We start from the raw sequence: 21240 nt of genomic DNA, 5'->3' as shown, positions 1-21240 counted from the left end.
ATAGCAAAAGCGAGGGAGGGAGGGAAAAGTTTAGATGAGCTGAATGTGGTAGGTCTAGGACAGGGGTCAGCAAACCTTTTTTTGTAAAGAGCTGGATAGTAAATATTCTAGGCTTTCTTTGTTGCATGTATTACTGAAACACAGTAGACCCACCCCAAAGGGAGTACGCGGTTATTTCTAGTTGCTAAGAGAAGGCATTACAGAAGAGGTAATACTTGGGAGCCTTAGAAGTCGCCAACATGTTAGGAAGGAAAAGACATTTCAGGCACCGGGAACCGCATGTGCAGAGGTACAGGAGTGTGACCACGTATTTGGGGATTGCAGATAAGTTAGCATGGCTGGAATGGGTAGAGCACGCAGGGGCCCACTGTGAATGACGAGGTTGCTTCCCTAGCTTAGAGGGAGCACCTTGTCAGTCATACTGGAGAAATTGGATTTTTATGTTTTACTTTTTCCTCCAATTTCACAGATGGAGAGGATTTTTGTATTTTAGAATAGTGATTTTCAAACATGTTTTAGCCTCACAACAAAAGCTTTTGTGGAAGCTCTGCATGTAAAATAGATAAGCCAAGGCATAACTCTTCCGTGTAATAAAGAACAGCTGTCTCTACTGCGCAGTAGCCTCAGAAGGGGTTCTACAAACCCTCAATTTCCAAGGGATGCCTTTTACAAACTGCTTTTGAAGGAAGCAATGAAAGGTTTTTAAGATGAGGAACCACACGCTCAGATTTGTGTGTTCAGAAGATCACCATAAGACAACGTGAGAGATGGTTCTGAGAAAGCTGCACTGGAGGCCAAGACTAGGTAGAAGGTCCTTGCAGCCATACAGAGAAGAGGTGCTGAACATTGAAATTAACAAGACAGAAGCAGGGGGAAAGCACATGAAAGCAAACAGAGTAGAAAACTTGTGCTGTCAATTCAGATCTGGCAGAGAAGATGGGAGAGAATCTAGAATCACCCCAGTTTCCTGACTTGGGGCCTGGTGGGTGATGCCATCATTATCGTGAATCGGTAGCATAATTGATGAGGTTGTGATGTTCTTTATGATTTACTAAGTACTTTCTTTCCCATGCATCATCTCACTTGTTCTCTATCTGTGCACCCCTTCATGCTTTTGCAGCATGGCTTCTGCTGTTGGCCTCATCCTCGTTGACCTCTTAAGCATTTGGCTTTGTTCACTTGCCTTCTGCGTTAAAACTCTTGCTCCCTTGATCTCTTTGACATCTGACCCTCCATGTATTTCATTAGTTCTTCTTCCTCTTCTTTTTATATATAGTTATTCCTCAAAATACCTGAGCCTGTTTCCTCTTGTTTCTTCCTTGTTCATATCATCCATCATGGTGACTTTAGTTATCTCAACAACGCTCTTTCTCTCACGCATTGTGTCCTGTTTTCTGATCATCTGTATTATATTTCAGCTGCCGAGTAGGCAGCACAGACTAAATGTTCATCAAACTCTTTGTCTAGGGATTGAGCTAATAATCATTGTCCTTTTCTATTTCCTTATTTCCTGTTTCTGTTCATCACTACATTTATCACTCACCAAGGCTCAAAGCTTTCTTTCCCTTTTTTTTTCTTTAAAAATAGGGTCTCGCTCTGTCGCCCAGGCTGGAGTGCAGTGGCGCAATCACGGCTCATTGCAGCCTCAACCTTCTGGGCTCAGGTGACCCTCGCACCTCAGTCTCCCAGGTAGCTGGGACTACAGGCACGCACCACAATGCCCAGCTAATTTTTGTATTTTTTGGTAAAGATGGGGTCTCACTATGTTGCCCAGGCTGGTTTCAAACTCCTGGGCTCAGGTAATCCTACTCCCTCGGCCTCCCAAGATGTTGGCATTACAGGCATGAGCCACCATGCCTATCCAGGCTCAAAGCTTTGAAATTGTGTTTGAGTCCTTGCTCAAGTCTTATACCCTCATCATTTATCAGATTCTATCCATTCTATCCTCAGAATATCCTTCACCTCTGCTGCTTCCTAATTGTCTCCACTGTTCTGGCTCTGACCCTTACTGCCTCTCACATCACTTCAGTAACCCATGTTATTGCTCTCCTTCAGTACCCATTACCTCCCACCCCCATCCATCATGTGTGTTCCTGCCAGTGCGACTTTTCCCAACACATACCCCACACGTTTTTATCTGTTGTCTAAAGTCCTTCCAGGTCCAAACTACCAGTAGAGTAAAGATTATATTTCTTTTTCTGGAATTCAAAAGTCGTAGGATCTGGATGCAACTTTACTAAACCTGCTTCGTACTGCTCCCCACCTTGCACTCTACTTTCCAGACAAATAATTTTCTGTTTCTCTTAACACTCCCCGTGTTTCACCTTCATCTCTTTTGTCATCTGACCCTTTGTCCTGGACTTCACCACTTCCAGTCTCCAAGTATCCCAAACGCTGCATAATTAATCAAGCCTCCTCCGCATGCTTGACCTCGCTGAGATCTGTCTCTCCTTTGACCTGCTGTAGCACTTTATCTGTCTGTGGCACTGATCACTTTCTGTGGGCTAGACACATCCGTTATTGCTGCACTAAACTGTGAGCTCTTTTAGTTATGATTTATTTCTGTGGCTCTTTTAGACTTTATCGTTGTGCATTATATGCTTAGTTAATATGTGTTGGGAGAAATAATCTGATCTTAGAAAAACTCAGCCAAGTAGGCAGGGTAAGTAACATTGGCTCCCTTTTGAAAGATTAGGAAACAGGCTCAGAGAGGTTGAGAGAGTCCCTAAGGCTGGTTGCTCTCTAGTGCCATAACTCTAGCGGAAAAACCATTTGTCATGTGCCTAAACCAAGTGTATTTCATTGCACCGTACTCCCTCTCCAAGTGGCTCACATCAAGCAAGCAAAGTAGAAGACATAAGTAGTATATGAATTTGTTATAAAAGTCCTAAAATGACCTTCCTGTCATTCCTGATAATAACAATAATCCATACTAAGTCCTATAATAATCCATCTCTTGGTTTTTTAGAGGGGCATGTGGGTGCGCACGTGTGTTTCTGTGTGCGTGAGAGGGAGATAGAGAAAGACAGCGTTTACTGGTTAGGAAAAGAATTAATTCAGGAAACAACAGAGGGCCAACTGGAAATACCGAGCAATTTCCAGATCCTGAGGTTAGGGCCAGACCATGTGAAAGGACGATGATCAATTTGTACATCTGCTGTTACTGACTGCCACTCTTTTAAGAATGCACACATGTTTGGAAGATCCTTTAAAACTAACTTACTTTTTAAACACTGTCAATAATTTCCTTTTTTTTTTTTAGAAATCATGTTTGAACGCCGCATGTTCTCACTCATAAGTGGGAGTTGAACAGTGAGAACACATGGACACAGGGAGGGGAACATCACACACCGGCGCATGTTGGGAGGTCGGGGGCTGGGGGAGGGATAGCATTAGGAGAAATACCTAATGTAAATGACGAGTTGATGGGTGCAGCAAATTAACAGGGCACATGTATACCTGTGTAACAAACCTACACATTGTGCCTATGTACCCTAGAACTTAAAGTATAATAATAAAAAAGAAATCATGTTTGAAGCATTGTTTTTATTTCTTAGGTTTCGTTACATTCCAATAATATTTATTTTTTTCTTCCTTTTTCTTCCTTTACCAGAAGAAGAAGAAGAGCAGGTGCCCACTGATGGAGGCACATCAGCAGAAGCCATGCAGGTTCCCTTGGAAGAAGATGATGAATTGGAGGAGGAAGAAATTATTAATGATGAGAATTTCCTGGGCAAGAGACCACTGGATAGTCCTGAAGCTGAAGAACTGCCAGCCATGAAGCGGCCTCGGCTATTAAGCACTAAAGGGGACACGCTAGATGTTGTGTTATTGGAAGCTCGAGAGCCACTCAGCTCAATAAATACTCAAAAGATCCCACCAATGCTTTCTCCAGTCCATGTACAGGACAATAGAGACTTGGCACCTCCCTCACCTGAGCCGCCAATGTTGGCTCCAGTTGCAAAATCACAAATGCCAACTGCAAAACCATTAGAAACAAAGTCATTTACACCTAAAACAAAGACTAAAACTAGCTCTCCAGGACAGAAGACTAAATCACCCAAAACCGCCCAGTCACCAGCAGTGGTCGGAAGTCCTATTCGATCACCAAAAACTGTATCCAAAGAAAAGAAATCACCTGGACGTTCCAAGAGCCCCAAGAGTCCCAAGAGCCCCAAGGTCACGACTCATATTCCCCAAACACCTGTGAGACCTGAAACGCCCAACAGGACTCCTTCAGCTACACTCAGTGAAAAAATCAGTAAAGAGACTATCCAGGTAAAACAAACACAGACACCCCCTGATGCTGGGAAACTGAATAGTGAGAATCAGCCGAAAAAGGCTGTAGTAGCGGATAAAACGATTGAGGCCTCTATTGATGCTGTGATTGCACGAGCCTGTGCTGAGCGAGAGCCAGATCCTTTCGAATTTTCTTCTGGATCGGAATCTGAAGGAGACATTTTTACTAGCCCTAAGAGAATTTCAGGCCCGGAGTGTACCACTCCCAAAGCTTCCACTTCCGCGAACAATTTCACAAAGTCAGGATCCACTCCTCTGCCTCTTTCTGGTGGAACCTCAAGTTCCGATAACTCATGGACAATGGATGCCTCCATTGATGAAGTTGTACGTAAAGCAAAACTGGGAACACCTTCGAATATGCCCCCCAACTTTCCTTACATCTCTTCTCCGTCAGTGTCTCCTCCCACTCCCGAACCTCTCCACAAGGTATATGAGGAGAAAACCAAGCTGCCTTCCTCCGTGGAGGTAAAGAAGAAATTGAAAAAGGAACTAAAGACTAAAATGAAAAAGAAAGAAAAGCAGAGAGATAGGGAGAGGGAAAAAGACAAGAACAAGGACAAAAGTAAGGAGAAGGATAAAGTGAAAGAGAAAGACAAGGAAGCTGGCAGGGAAACAAAGTATCCCTGGAAGGAATTTCTTAAAGAGGAAGAGGCGGATCCCTACAAGTTTAAAATCAAAGAATTTGAAGATGTTGATCCCAAAGTGAAATTGAAAGATGGACTTGTGAGGAAGGAGAAAGAGAAGCACAAAGATAAGAAGAAAGATAGAGAGAAAGGCAAGAAAGATAAAGACAAGAGAGAGAAAGAAAAAGTGAAAGATAAAGGCAGAGAAGATAAGATGAAAGCCCCAGCACCCCCACTGGTGTTGCCCCCAAAAGAGCTGGCCCTGCCCTTGTTCAGCCCGGCCACAGCCTCCAGGGTCCCGGCCATGCTGCCGTCTTTGTTGCCAGTGCTTCCGGAAAAACTGTTTGAGGAGAAAGAGAAGCCGAAGGAGAAAGAAAAGAAAAAGGACAAAAAGGAGAAGAAGAAAAAGAAGGAGAAAGAGAAGGAGAAGGAGAAGAAGGAGAAGGAAAGAGAGAAAGAGAAGAGAGAGCGAGAGAAGAGAGAAAAGGAAAAGGAGAAACACAAGCACGAAAAAGTAAGCAGTTTCTCATTTTTGGCCCTGTCTCAACAGAGTCCTAGTGAGAAGCACAGGTCAACAAAGCCCACAATTATATCTGTATTCTGGGTGTAAATCACCCATCGCTTAAGTGGAAATATGTTTATAATGAGGTTACAAAATTTGATTTTAATTCTAAAACCCATAAACCTGTAGTCAAGCCCTCAACACACTAGCAGATGTTAAAAATTCATAGCCTAAGAGGCATCTCATCACAGACTATAAACTCTCTATTAGCTATAGTGATCTCTGGCAGCTTAAAAAAAACAAATCTGGGTTCTTAAATTGTGAATAATATTTGTGTGAATTATCAAGTCTACTGCATTATATTTTGCACCCAAATATTGAGAAAGGCAGCATCCATGTTTCTAAAAGCATGCAGAACCACAGCACTATTTTAAGAGGACAGCAAGGCCCGTGGAAGGACCACTGCCTTGGTTTTCTTTCTGGTGAGCCATTTGGGCATGTGTTTAGGATTATGGCTGTCTACAGAACTTTCCATAGCATCTTTTATTCCTTCCGTTTTCTGCTTTAATAAGATAAGGGCACATTTCTGAGTATCTAGGCTGATCTGGCAGCCTGGTGAGTGGGCAGAAAGTAATCCCACATGGCAGAAATGTTTGACCATCTCAGTAAGTCAGACTTCATTTCCTAGCGTACAGCCAGAGAAACTGATAGAAACCCTGCAGTTTTGTAGGCGCTGGGGCCTCAGTGTGACCTCTGCTTACCCAGCTTTGCTTTTCAGTCCGTGGTTTCTTGGATTACAGCAGCCGGCTGGGTTATTTGAAAATTTCTCGTAAACTTTCTGAAAAAATATCTATTCATAGTGCCAGCCCAGAGCTCCTAATGATCCTTTCCCTGCCCTCTAAAAGTTATCCTCTTTGAGCTTGGCCACAAAATAATATCCAGTAATTTTTTTCAGATGATAAAATTTGATGTATTTGACCTGCAGCAGATATATTACCAATAAATTTGGAGTATTTTTAACTTCAAACTTACCTAGAAAAATGAGTGTAGTTGACAGCAGTAATGGCAACTCCCATTTTTCTGCCTACCTTGATTCTTTCTTTGTTCTCTTTGGCTATCCTAAAATATTAAAAAGTGAAATGGGAATTCTGATATCAATAACTGAACATTGACAGGTTAACAAGACACAGGCATCCAACTCTTATTTCCCTTTTAAAAATCATTTTATTATATTATTATGCAATTTCTATATGGTAGTTGTCAGGTTTTAAAGCAGATCCATACACCTTATTTTCTCCTCCTAACACACCTGTGACATAGGTCCAGCAGGTATTATTATCGATATTTATGGAAGAGAAACTGAGCCTGAGAGAGTGACTTGTCCAAGATCAGGATGACACACCTAGCAAGAGCCAGGTCAGTTACACTGCAGAGAGACTTCACATGGTGAGGTGTTTGTTGTTAGAGACGCTGCCTGACAGCAGCTAGTCATTTATCCCTCGTGTACCTAGTAACTTGGCAGCTGAGCCCTCAGTAAATCAAACGGGACTTGCTTTCACCACCATCTTCACTTTGGAAAGTCAATGGAGTTGTTTCAACAGCTGTTATGAATTTGAGTGAAGCCATCAGATTAGGTTTGTAACAGCAGTCCCATGCCTTTCTACAGCATCTACCTGACTTTAGGGAAGAAAAGTCCCTCAGACCACCTTGGTGGAAGGCAAAGGCTCAGTCCCTCGAAGCACAGAGTCCACCTGAGAGAAAGATACACGTTCTTGGATCAGTTTTGCTGGGCTATGGAGCAGGTACATGGCAAAAGATAAAAATGTAGAAAATTCAGCTATCGTATAAGACCTTTATAAATAATAAATAGTAATGTCTAGAGAGTTAGACCTGAGTTCAGATCCTGACTTTTGTGAAATGGGTAAGTCATTTATATACGGATTAAATGAGAACATACAGGGTGTGCTTAGTACCATATCTGACGCGTAAATGTCAGCAGATGGAGAGGGTGTTCCATTCTGAATCAAACGATAAAATGTAGGAACCTGGAGATCGCTGCTCCATTGGACCGTATCAGCTAGCCTGTGTTAATATGGGCAGGTCAGCTATTAATAGGTTTTAAAAATTATTCTGCTTCCTTGGCATTCTTTGGAATATTAGCTCTTGATACAAATAGGAAAGGATAAAGGTTAGGACAACCCATGGAAATGCCATTGACAAGGAGTAGAAATTGGGATACTAACATAAACGTTAAGACTTCCCTTTCTTCAACCCTATTTAAATTCCCCAAGCACCACGGCATATGAGTAAACAAAAATACACCTGAAATGCAGTTCCATATGGTCCAAGAATTTTCCTACAAATCTACAGAAGTAAGGCACCAAAGTTTAAAACTAAAGTGAGACATATCTAAGCTGCCCCAAGAAAATGTCTTCAGCCAAAAGAATGAAGGCCACAATCTTGTTTTCCCTTCTCATCATCCTGCCCAAGAGCAACTCTCCCAAACACTGACCCAGATCAGCAAGCAAGAGCATTTGTTTAAATTTTTCAATCTCCACATTTATTTTACCTGCTTATAAAGCCAATACCAAGAACCAATAAAGATGTGATTAATTAAAAAGGAATTTGCATGGTAGGTAGAAGGAGCTTTGGGCTTTGGAATCCAGCAGACCTGGAATAAGATCCAGGACAAGTTTTTTAGCTTCTTTAATCCTTAAGTATTTCATCTTTAGAGATAATGATAAGAACACTAAACACAGCAAAACAGTTATAGTTAACACTGAGTAATTACTATGTGCTAAACACCATGCTAAGTAAGCACTTTAATTCCTTACACAACCCTCTAAGATAGATGCTGTAATTATTATCACTTCAAGATGAGAAACTAAGGCTTAGAGAGATTAATAGACTTGCCCAAGATCACACATCTAGTAAGTCATTGAACAGGAGCCAAAATTTCAGTCCAGGCTGTCAGATGCTATAATTTATGGTCCTCACTACCACACTTTTCTATATTATATTAAAATGGAATAAGTGAAATCATTTGGTTGGTAACTCACCATAAGAAGTTCAAATTGTTTTTCTGTTAATGATGATAAATCCAGAGAGTGGTGAGTTATGCGGGCTTTTAGTTCCCGTTTGTGGGCAGTCAGACACCTGGTCAGGGCTGGGACTCTAGACTGTCACTTATTTAAAATAGAACCACATTAACTTTTTATAAAACACATGTTAATGGCCAGGTGCAGTGGCTCATGCTCCCAATACTTTAGGAGGCCAAGGCAGGAGGATTACTTGAGGCCAGGAATGTGAAACCAGCCTAGGCAACATAGTGAGACTGTCTCTCCAAAAAAAAAAAAAAAAAAAACTATTTTTTAAAATTAACTAGGCATGGTGTTGCACAGCTGGAGTCCCAGCTACTTGGGAGGCTGAGGTGGGAGGATAGCACCACTACACTTCAGCTTGGGCAACAGAGTGAGACCCTGTCTTAAAAAAAAAAAAGACATGTTAAGAGCACTTATATTATCCAATTGCAGTCACAGCCATAATAGTTGTAGCAGTGATAAATCTAACAATACATTTCAGAACAGTTTAAAATTGTTGTTAATACTGTCACATTTGGGATTAAATAAAATTTTAAAAAATGTTTTATTAAAATTTTTGTTTCTATGTGGGTCAGTGTATATATCGCATGGATCTTTGGGGTTTAGATGAATATACAGGATTACTTTAATTAAAATTTCCTCTTGTTCTTTTAAGTGATTTTTGGAGGGAGGATCATTTTGAAAAAATAAATGCATTTTAAAATTTATGTTAGTGGAACTGGATGGTTATACCTATATTCTTAAACAGAAGGTAAGCCAAAATCCATCTGTCAAATTGGGGAATCTGTTTTTATGTTCGAATATGATCTGGAAAGGCACAGTAGAGTTTCACCCCAAAAATGCTGACATCACCCACCATCTGTAGATAAATAAGTCCAGTGCTGGCTGGGGGAGCATGGCTTTGGCAGCCACACTGACCCGGGTGGAAATTCCAGCTCTGCCACTTGTTATTCACCAACCTCTCATCCTCGCAGACCCTCTGCTTCCTTCCTCCGTCTCCTTCCTCCCATTCAAAACTAGGAAGAGACAGCAGCATTCTAAAGTTTAACTTATCTCTGCTTAAAAACAGTAGTTTCATACCTTCTCGAAGAATATTCTGGCTTCAGAGGCCTTCTCTTCTGTCTTCTCTAAGAAAACACTAAATGAAGAGCAGTTTGTGTCATTTAATTAAGATGAGTAGAGGACTATAACAGTTCCTGAATTTTCATACGCATATTCAATAGTGTTGATGACCAACCCATGCATAATTGGGAGTTGTCGATAATGGAAAGCCCATAAATTCTAGAAAGGATTCTCAACATTTTTTATCCTGTTGATTGAGGAATTGTTTTATTTGTACTTCGGCTACTGAATAAACTAACTCGATAGTAAGTGATGTTAGCATCTACCACCTCTTGAGTGCCTATAGGTCCCAGGCCTTGCCAGAATTCAATGATTTAATTCTCCCAACAGCTCTGAGGGTTTGGTGTAGTGGTTCCTGTTTTACAATTGAGAAAACTGCACAGAATGGTCGAGTACCTTGCTGCAGCCCGTGAGGGGAGGGGACCCAGGCCTGTCTGCCCGAGGCCTCTGTTCTTTACTGCCCAGAATGGCCTTCTCAGCCACTTACCTCAGTCTGCTTTGGTGACCTAAGTGACAAATGCAAATGAGGGGGATAGGAATGGTTTGATGCTTGACAGTAAGGGGACATCATGATTTTATAAAATGTTAGTTTCTGGAGATACCTTAGAGAGCACCTGTTTAACTGCCATATTTTAAAGAGCAGGAAAGGGATATCCTTTACACTTTGATGACTTTAGCAATCAGAACAATTAAAAATTTTAATATTTCTTTATCCCCAAGTCCTGTAGGATTTGCCCCCAAATAATCTTTATTAAATTTAAACGGTTTGTTCTTTAGAGAATGATAAATCATCTAATTGTTTTGTGCCTTTAAGGAAGGGTTTTCATCCTTTTCCTCTTTTGTTTGAAGTAATGTAGTCTCATTCCAAGTCTTTTCTCATCAGCTATTGTAATTAATTAGTGAAATGAAGGGTTTTTTTTGTAAATAAACCCAATAAAGGGGAGGGAAATATTTCCTTCCTGTTTCTCATAACTGTATGTTCCAGGAGAAAACAAGAAACTTAATGTTTAAATGAGTATATTCAAATTTGTAGTTTACCCAAGGCCAGCTCCCAGCCTTTCTGACTCTACACTCTGAGCACGGACGGGAAAGCTCATGTTCTGTCTCAGCTGTCTACATGGGATGGCACTTGTTATACTTAACCACAACTGCACATCCTCCGACTCTCTGTTTAATATTGTAAATAGTTATCAGAGTTTACTTAGACTGTGTTTCTACATGGAAATAATGTGAAGACTTTAATTGCTGAGAAATACAAGATGGTTACAGCCATAGTTCAGCATCCAAATGTTAGATTATTCTGTTGAGCTTTCATCAGTACTATTTGTGAGTTTTTTTCTAACATACTGGCATAGATGGGAATCTGAACTAGCACTTGCTAAATTTGCTGCTACCCTAGCTAGTATACATATATGGTTTTTTTTTTTTAATGAAAGGAGTTTAACATTAAAAAATAAAAAAATAAAAAACCTTGGACAGATTATATTGACAAAGCTGCCCATTACCTTTGCAGAAAGTCCCTGTCAAAAGATAAACTTTAAAGCTGGAATGCATGAAAGAGTTTCAAGATAGAATTTAAATTTGAACTGATTCTTTATAGATAAGCTTTTTAAAAATCCACCTCTTTGCTTCAAGTCAGGATTTTAAAAATAAATTTCCCCTTTAAATCTCTTGAGCGATTTTCATTTTTTGCAAGGCCGCACTGCTGGTGTCCTGGAAAAATGGAGAGTTAGAGCTTTATCAGTTGGTGCCCTGAGGTATGTGGCAAAGAAGCTAAATCCTTGAAGATTAACAAAAAAAATGCAGCACATGGCAATAAGGGGCTTATATGACTACTAGTATTAGTTCAGGTGAAAGAAGTATTGCTTCTACATAAAACTGGACAAATCCACTGACAATGTATTTTTAGTTAGCTACAAAGGAGTCTTATATTGCTGGACTTCACCTCTTTGGTGAATTGGGAAGCTTAGTAATCCACTGTAAATGCTCTTCTGCGTGCCCCAATTCTCAGCATTACTCCAAAGTGCTGTTCTTTTATTTTAACCCTTAAAAGCTCATCATGGCCCCAGATTTTGGCTTGATGCTATTAAAAGATGGCATTAGTTGTGTCATCTGAGTGATTGAAGTCATCCTTTTGTTTGTTGTTTTCTGGGAAGTGCACGTGAGAAATTATTTTATGATTGTAGGAAATGCCTCTTTTTGTTTTGGTGAGCACACAGATAAAGTTAATGGAAACAAAAATCCGGGAAGAAATTTTAATTTAGAAATTGTACTTTCTGTATGTGTATTATTAGCATCCTCATTAATCTTTTTCTACAATCCCTTGAATTTTCTCAAGTTAAATCTAATTTAACTTGTTTTTAGGAATGAAATAAAAGTATTTAAGTAGTTTTTAGATATCTCCTCGTTTGCCTGGGACAATCCCAGTTATGTGATATAATTAATAGCTCCCTCTTTTCCTGTCAGAGGCATCTGTGTTTAGATGATACAACCACTGTAATTACAGATGAAACTTTGAGCCAAGATAGCAGGCTGTGAATCATTCATTAATTCAACCAGTTGACTGAATACTTGTTGCCTTCAGGGCACATTTATACTATTTTAAATCTAACTTATGTGTTTCCACTTTTGTTTACTTAATTTTTACATATTGTATTATTTAGGGTTTTTTTATAGTAGATAATAAACAGACCATGTCTTGATTCCTTTGTCCTGCCAAGCCATTTAAGACAGCGTTGAAAACCCAGCTAGTTTAGTTGAGTGAAGGTGGGGCCAAGGTTAATGTCATTTTCCATATAAACTAGTTAGCCTCCCATGGAGAACAAAATTTACAACTAACCCCAGCCATCTCACAAATATGTGTCATTTATCATAAGAGATATTGACAAATAAATTGAATAGCTCCGTGTAAGCCATCAACATTATCAGAAAAAGGACTCACAATGTGCGTCAGAGAGTTAAGGAGCAGTAGGGTGAACAGGAGATGAATTTGGTGTCAGGAGACCTGGATTTAGGCCATTTACTTACTAACTTTGTAACTCTAGGTGAAGCACTTACTCTTTCTGAGCTCTTACGTGGGAATAATAACACCATCCGCATTACCCTATAGAGTTGTGAAGATAGAGTTGAATAATGTAAATAGGACACAGTTCACCAAGTGCTATACAAGTGTAAGTTATCATTATTGGGTGTTATGGTAATAAAAATGGGCCAAACACACAACTCAATAATAGTAGAGCAGAATTTTTTAAAAGGTAGGTCAAAGAGCTTTATTTTAAAATCGAGCTTAAGAAAAGGTTATTGGAATGCGTACATGCTAGTGTTGTCAGTTGAACAAATAAGAAATATCACTTCTAATACCTCATCACTGATGACTATGTAACCCTAAAATTGTTAGAGTTGAAGAATATAAGAACTTCATATAATTTTTCATTCTGTGAATCAAAAAGACTGCATTCCATCTCAGTTTTGCTATTTGTGTGACCTCAGAACAGAAAAGGAAAACAAAATGGAAAAGAAAGGAAAAATGGTTTATCCATATATGATCAGTTTACCTGTAAAATGAAACCCACACTATCTACCCTACATGTTTGTTTTTAAAAAACCTTAATGAGCACATCGGGAATATAACCAAGCACAATGCCTGGCAAATTATAGGTAGCTTGTAAATGTTTGTTTATTTTTGTTATATTTGTTTATTCTTCCACAGATAACACAGAAAGATGAGGAAGTCTTAAATAGTTTATAAGATAAAGACTGGACCATTTGTTTTCAGATTTGTTTAGATATAAAACTCTTCATTTAAAAAATATATTGGAGACAGCCAGGCACGGTGGCTCACACCTGTTATCCCAGCACTTTGGGAGGCTGAGGCGGGCAGATCACGAGATCAGGAGTTTGAGACCACCCTAGCCAGCATGGTGAAACCCTGTCTCTAATACAAATACAAAAAGTAGCCGGGCATGGTGGCATGCACCTGTAATCCCAGCTACTCGGGAGGCTGAGGCAGGAGAATCACTTAAACCCAGGAGGTGGAGGTTGTGGTGAGCCGAGATCGTGCCACTGAACTCCAGCCTGGGTGACAGAGCGAGATTCCTTCTCAAACACACACACACACACACACACACACACACACACACACACACACACGAGACTTGAACACTAACTAGTTATGCATGGGTCTTGCTCCACCCGCCACCCATCCCCCTCATGACCCTTGACCCTGGACCATACTGTCTACAGGACCAGGTAAGTGAAGAAGACATCAGCCAAGAGTGAAGTTGGCTAGGGGGAAGGGGCAGTTTGTGGGCAAGTTGATAAGTTAAGATTTCAGTGTGATGAGATGAAATACTTATAGGATATTTAGTTGAAAATGTTTAATAGGCAACTTCATATTTTGACCTTAGTGTCAATCAGTGCTAATCCAGACAGAAATTTTGAAGACGTATTTTAAACTTACTGTTCAAACTGTGGGCAGGGATGAGATCACTAAAGAAACTGTAGCATGACAAGAGGAGAGGGCCAAGTAAGGTTGGGTGAAAGAAGAGGAGTTTGTAAAGGAGAAGGAAGGAGCATGAGAAGACCTATAATGGGAAAACATGCTGGGACATGAGGACGTTGACAAGGGTTGAGGAATGAAGAAGAAGTGAGAAAACAGACAATGAAGTGAAGATCGAAATGTGTGAGAATTTGTTAGCTAGAGGTTGAAGAGAAGTTGAGAAAATATTTAAGATGGAGTGGAGCACATTTAAAAGTGAGATGAAGGCCAGGCACAGTGGCTCATGCCTGTAATCCCAGCACTTTGGGAGGCCAAGGCGGGCAGATCACGAGGTCAGGAGATCAAAACCATCCTGGCCAACACAGTGAAACCCCGAAACCCCATCTCTACTAAAAATACAAAAATTAGCTGGGCGTGGTGGTGGGCGCCTGTAATCCCAGCTACTCGGGAGGCTGAGGCAGGAGAATCGCTTGAACCCGGGAGTCGGAGGTTGCAGTGAGCCGAGATTGCCACTGCACTCCAGCCTGGTGACAAAACAAGACTTTCTCAAAAAAAAAAAAGAGATGAAAATAATTCATGGAACAGAAAGACTGAAGATACCGTAAATAAGCAGATGATAGAGAAAGCTTCTTTAGAAGACAGCAGGAGACAGATGCTAGTGTAATTGTGGGCACAGAGAAGTTTGTAGGGAATTGAAGGAGCTCTCCTTCAATACTGGTGGCCTCACTGGTATTTCCTGTGGAGTTGGATGTGTAGAAGGGGAAAGAAGGTCATGGGAAGAGTCTTGAAAGTGCTAAAGATTGAAATCATTTCTTCATATTCATGCTTTACACTTATCTTAAGACTTAGTAGTGTCAGATCCTGAGACAGGCACTAGAAAATAGCAGTAAGCCAAACGCGCATGGGCTCTGCCCTTAGCTGGGTTAGCTGGTAAACAGCTAGTATTGGAGGCATACATGAAGCTGAAATTAAAAATGTTCTTTGGTATCACTCAGTGCTCTGGGGGATGGTTTTAGGTTGGTCCTGGATGTATGGTGGAATAACTAAGAGGCAAAAGGGTTGGGGCAAGATAAGTTGATAATTCAACAAATGTCTGCTGAGCATCTCCTGCATGCAGGCACCATGCAAGGGAGCTGTCGAAGCAGTAGATCTTGATGGGCTGAGGGATTTGAAAAACAACTCTAGGAAGAGACAGATAAATACATATGAGAAAATAATAGATTTGATCTACATGTACTATATTAACTTTATGATATGTTGATCATTATTTTCTGTGTTCCCCTTGAGAACCACTATACTATTCTATTATGATGTAATTCTTGAGCTTGAAATACATAAATTAATCTTGCAACTAGTCGGTGACTAACAGTGAACCAGTGACATTAAACATCTGGCAGTGCTTGGGACAGTTCCTTACAACAAAGAACCATCCCACCAAAAATACCAATCCTACCGCCCCACCGAAAGACTCAGAGATAGACAATAATTTGGAAATGCAGAGCTTTTGTTTAGCTTGTTAATTCAAAATGTTGATTATATGATCTGCAAACCAACAATTGTGAAGAGACCCTTTAACATCAGACTTAGTTTCTGTGTTCTCTTCTGACGAACAGGTCAGATCTTTCTGAGGTCTTTATCTTATTTGGCAGCCATTGCCTTCACCACAAATCCATTCCAAAAGAGAATATCTGTTTTCGTTTTCTTTCTTTTTTTTTTTTTTTTTTTAAGATGGAGTCTTGCTCTGTCACCCAGGATGGAGTGCAGTGGCACAATCTCGGCTCACTGCAACCTCCGCCTTCTAAGTTCAAGCGATTCTCCTGCCTCAGCCTCTTGAGTAGATGGGGCTATAGGAGCCCACCACCATGCCTGGCTAATTTTTTTTTTTTTTTTTTTTTTGAGACGGAGTCTCGCTCTGTTGCCCAGGCTGGAGTGCAGTGGCATGATCTCGGCTGACTGTAAGCTCCGCCTCCTGGGTTCACACCATTCTCCTGCCTCAGCCTCCTGAGTAGCTGGGACTACAGGCGCCCGCCACCACGCCCAGCTAATTTTTTGTATTTTTAGTTTCACCATGTTGGCCAAACTGATTTCGAACTCCTGACCTCGTGATCTGCCTGCCTCAGGCCTCCCAAAGTGCTGAGATTACAGACATGAGCCACCACACCCTGCCTGTTTTTGTTTTCTTTTACAGCATTTCAGATTGTTTTACCCCTAGCCAAAAATTGAACAGTTGAATGGTACAATTACACTTAGTATTTCAACTTTCTCATTTAATAATGCAAACTTAAGATGAGTTTAATGTTTGTCAAGTTCCATAAACAGATGCTTTTATCTTATAGGGAAGACATCATTGCAGTTTTTTCTGTTTATATTAAGTCTGGTAATTATTTAAGTGCTCCACCAAAAATGATCTAGGTAACAATTTTTGTTTAAAAATTTTAACAATATAATTAAGTCCAAAAGTTACCCCAAACAAATAGAAATAACTACCATATTTATATAACATGATTGAAGTTTGCAGAATTTCTCATGATGCCAGGTAGCCTTCAGTTGTACAGAATGGCCCAGATTGTCTTTTTGTCTAAATTTTAGCCATATTTAAGGCTTCAACTTTTTAACTCAGTTTGTGGGAGTGGGAGAGTAGGATAAGTGGTAGGGAGGTACTTTTGTTGAAAAACCATATTGAATTTTAATGTGCTAACTTCCACAGATAAAAGTGGAACCAGTCGCTCTGGCCCCGAGTCCAGTTATCCCCAGATTAACTCTCCGAGTCGGTGCTGGCCAAGACAAGATGTAAGTATAAACGTTTTGAATCAAATGAAACTTAACCTTCTCTACTCTTTCCTAAGGGACTTAGAACTCCACAAGCTTCTCCCAGGTATGAACCTGTAGGGTCAAGCTTTATTTTTAGAACTCTTCGTTTTCAAGTTTGTATTGGTTTCTTTCACAGAGTAAATGCTTTTTCCTTTATTTGACTTAAAGGATTTTTTTTTCTTGTTCTTTTTCTCTTTTTTAAAGACTAGCACCTGACGTTATTTCTGTATAGTCTTTAAGGTCCCAGTTATCTGAAAAATAAGGAACTCTGTACTGAATGGACTTACTGCCACGTTACACCCAGGTGGATGCAATGCTACACTTTCCCAAGTACATAGTATCTGTCACCATGACAAAGAACAAAGATTCTCTTTTTGCTCAGATGGCATATGGTTTTATTCTGTACCTGTAAAACAAAGATACGCCAAAGGCTTGGAGAGACAGTATGTAATAGTCACAACTGATGACTTAGTCCACTCTTTTTTTTTTAAGAAAGCCCTAGAACTGTAAACCCCACGTTTGCTGTTTATTTGTCTTAATTTTCATGGAATCATCATATCAACCCACTCGTCTTCACAGTTAATCTGTTGGATATTTTTTTTTTATTCATTTTTTGGGGAAACATTAAGGACTACAGTGCTCTTACCTGATCCTAATAAGATAATGAAACATTGATTTATTTTTTGTAACTCATGTTGAAAATCATTCTCCTTGTTCTAAAAGCATATTATGCATCATTTAAATAAAATACACAAGATAAAAATTCTACAACCTTATTTTTCCCATTAACCCTGAAAATGCAGTTTACATTGCAATCAAATATTGTGTTGAAAATAGGCTTACAAGGCATTCCATTTACATTCAATTTTTAGCCATAAAAGTGAGAGTAGGAGCCATGAATTTATTTAGTAGATAGAGGACAGAATATTTGCTTTGTATTCTCAGTGGTTCATTTCATCTTAAAAGTTACATGTATTGATACTGTTGCTTCTGTCGATTCCACATGTAGTGCAAAGAAAAAGTCCAGGATGATTCTGATGAATGTGAGCAGAGAGGCAACTTGGTTTTCCAGGGGAGTGTATACCCCTCTGAAGATTTAAAGGAGAAAATCCGATGGCTTCTGTTTTTCTCACCTAAATTCTCTAGATAATTTCCACATTACTCTTTTTGGTTGTGCCAGTAGAGACCTAGGAAATGCAGCAAAAATCCTGTGGATTCAGTGCTTTTGAAACCAGCTATCTGGTATACCTAGTGCCCCTATCTTACCTACAGAAGCATGAAGAATGTCCTCATCCCTTAACCAGTAGAGCTCAGAGAAGACCTAACCAAAGTAAATCTTCCATCTCCATGCAAATTCTGCATATGGGCTCATTTCTCTAAGAGGAAGATGTTGTTATCCATCATTCAACAAGTACTTTTCTCCTGCAGTTTATATTTATTCCCATTTCTCAGTAACTCACCATTACTTAATCTTGACTCCCACACAGAAGCTTGGCCTGCTCATACCCTTTAAAGGAATAAGATTTGTTAAAAGGCATTGAAAAGCCAGGTGTGGTAGGCTGTGCCTGTAGTCCCAGTTACTTCGGAGGCTGAGGCAGGAAGATCACTTGAGGCCAGGAGTTCAAGGCTACTGTGAGCTATGATCATGCCCACTGCACTCCAGCCTGGGCAACAGAGCCAGACCCTGTCTGTAAAAATAAAAAATAAAAGGCAGCCAGGTGTGGTGGCTCACGCCTGTAATCCCAACACTTTGGGAGGCCGAGGCAGACAGATCACAAGGTCAGGAGATCGAGACCATCCTGGCTAACATGGTGAAACCCCTTCTCTACTAAAAATACAAAAAATGAGCCAGGTGTGGTGGCAGGCGCCTGTAGTCCCAGCTACTTGGGAGGCTGAGGCAGGAGAATGGCATGAACCTGGGAGGCGGAGCTTGCAGTGAGCCGAGATCGTGCCACTGAACTCCAGCCTGGGCAACAGAACGGGTCTCTGTCTCAAAAAAATGAAAAAAATATTTAAAAAAAAAAGGCATTGATAGTTATATTCAACTCACCTGCCTTTAAGTATCTTTCAGTCATTCTGTTGATGATTTATTCTGTTTTCCCCCTCAAATCACTCATACACCTGAGATATTGAAAGATGTGAGAAATCCTATTTGGAACAAAATGTCTAGTATCAGGGAAATCATAATACCCAGGTATTCTAGACAAATTGCCCTTGAAAGCATATTATATATCATGTAAACTTTCAGATATGTAGGTAATGACCCCCATGTTATATGAAGGATTAATCATTTGACCAAAGGCAGATGCAAGAAAATCCTTATAACGAACAAAGAGATAAATGAAGTTAAATAGATTACATTTTAAATTAAAATAGAGCGAGAAAGAAAGAGGACTAAATCTCATAGTAATAGAATTTTATGTAAAATAAAACTTATTCAGTAAAGTGCTTTTTGTGGGGTGGGGTGGTGGGGGGTGGTGGTTCTAAATCAGGGGCCAGCAAATTATTGGCCAAACCCAGGCCACTGCCTGTTTTCTGTGAGCTGCAAGTTAAGAATGTGTTTTATATTTCTTAGTGGCTAAAAAAAATTAAAAGAAGAATGTATTATGACAAATGAAAATATGTAACATTCAAATTTCAGTGATCCTCCGTGGTTGTAGCATGATACATGGCTTAGTCCATGCTGATAATGGGGAGGGAGGCGACAGATTCCTGTCACTGTGCCTGTGGTTACCCAGTTTGCACACACCTTGCGGGGGAATAATACTCTTTTGAAGTGAAATTAATGAGCTGACTGGGATTCAAAAGGGGGAGTTTGAATAGTCCAGGGGGGTATTTATTGCTGAAGAACAGGCAGAATCATCTTTTGAAATTAGGTAAAACAAAAAAGCTTTACAGGGTTCAAATTATACCTTCTCGTAGGAAGATCTTTAAGACAATATTTAGTTTCTGAGTCTTAAATAAAGCAGTTATGTCTTCTGCCCTTGATCCAGAAAAGTACTTTGAGCTTAGATTGTTTCCTCTGTTCCCTATTATTGTTCCTTGAAGCAAGACAGGAATAACTTGTTGTTCCCTTGATTTAACATTCCTGGAAACTATATTCTAAAGGAGTCTATGGTGAGTCCAGGACCTCCTCCTGATAGTGTTAAAATTCAAGATGACTTTCCAAGGACCTCAGATTCCTTTAACAGGCCTTCCAGTAATGGGTGTCCAGAGTTCCCTGTAGTCTATATTGAAGATAAAACCAAAACCTAACCCTGAAATTACAGTTTCAACACCTAGAGATAACATATTCAAGTGAATTGCTGAAATATCTGGTCCAGCCTAGCACAAGCCTTGCCTTGATGCTGGGATAGCAAGTAAACTTCAGCTTGCCTCAGAGCCACCGCCTGGAACTCTGTTGATGGGATCCTGAGGTCCCGCTTGGACTTGGGGCTGGGAGCAGGGTGAGTGTGACAGCCACCATGGAGGGCAGGGCAGGTGGCAAAGCAGGCACCAGGTTATTTGTCCTCCCCATCTTACTATGTATTGAGTTTGGTCATTTTGAGCAAGTGTAGGTAGAATTGGCTAACTTACAGTGTTCGTCCTTTTCCTCATTTCTGTCAAGAAAATAGGAGCAAGGTAATGTGATGGATTTAGGGACAGGGGCTGTTTGGATGGAACTGTCAAGAAAGACTTGGCAGAATAGGGCCTGCAACTCTTCTGTAAAGCTCAAATTCAGTTAAAGGAGCTTTGTGAAAAAAGGTGAAACATTGGTAAAGTATTAACAAAAAATACAAATTTGCATAAAGATTTTGGGGTGAATATAGGGTAGAGGAATAAGCATTCTTCCCCTCAAATTTCTCAAGTGTCTCTTTTGCTGCTGTCTTCTCCCAAGGACTGAAGAGGAAGCCTCCGCCCTCTTCCATCTATTCACCTGCCCTTGCCCTCGGGCAGTGGGTCCCCCATGCCCAGGTCCATGGTGAGCAGCTCCTCCTCCTCCTGCTTTCAGAGCACTCCTGCCTTTATCAGCAAGTGCCAGAGAAGGGGTGACTGGTTGGGCCCCTCTAGACATCCCATCATGCATGGTCATGTTTTCTCTAATTAATATCTCATAATATATTGGATCAGGTGATACAGGAACCATTTGAGATGCCTTTCAGAGAACAATATTATTATCAATGGTAATTCTAAATTCCCTTTGAGAGTTCACAGTAGGTATTCTGTTTAACAAATATAACTCCTTTTTCAAAATATACAAATTATGTCAAGATATTTTTCAGGAACCACTTTACCTCTGGCATT

At 40.2% G+C, this 21240-nt stretch overlaps 1 protein-coding gene across 2 annotated transcripts in view; it reads left to right on the top strand.

The window, feature by feature from the left end:
- Nucleotides 1-21240, top strand: part of TAF3 (TATA-box binding protein associated factor 3) — a 203727-nt gene that overhangs the window by 147194 nt on the left and 35293 nt on the right. Inside the window, exons 3-4 of one of the 2 annotated variants that reach the window (XM_030819334.1) lie at nt 3617-5436; nt 16853-16935. In XM_030819334.1, the coding sequence (XP_030675194.1) occupies nt 3617-5436; nt 16853-16935 (1903 nt within the window). Of the gene's footprint in view, nt 1-3613; nt 5437-16852; nt 16936-21240 lie in introns of both variants that reach the window. The other variant, XM_030819333.1, reaches the window with a different exon arrangement.

Source organism: Nomascus leucogenys, chromosome 9 (assembly GCF_006542625.1).
Source record: "Nomascus leucogenys isolate Asia chromosome 9, Asia_NLE_v1, whole genome shotgun sequence".
NCBI classification, from domain to species: Eukaryota; Metazoa; Chordata; class Mammalia; order Primates; family Hylobatidae; genus Nomascus; species Nomascus leucogenys.
This window is presented reverse-complemented; position numbering and strand designations above follow the sequence as displayed.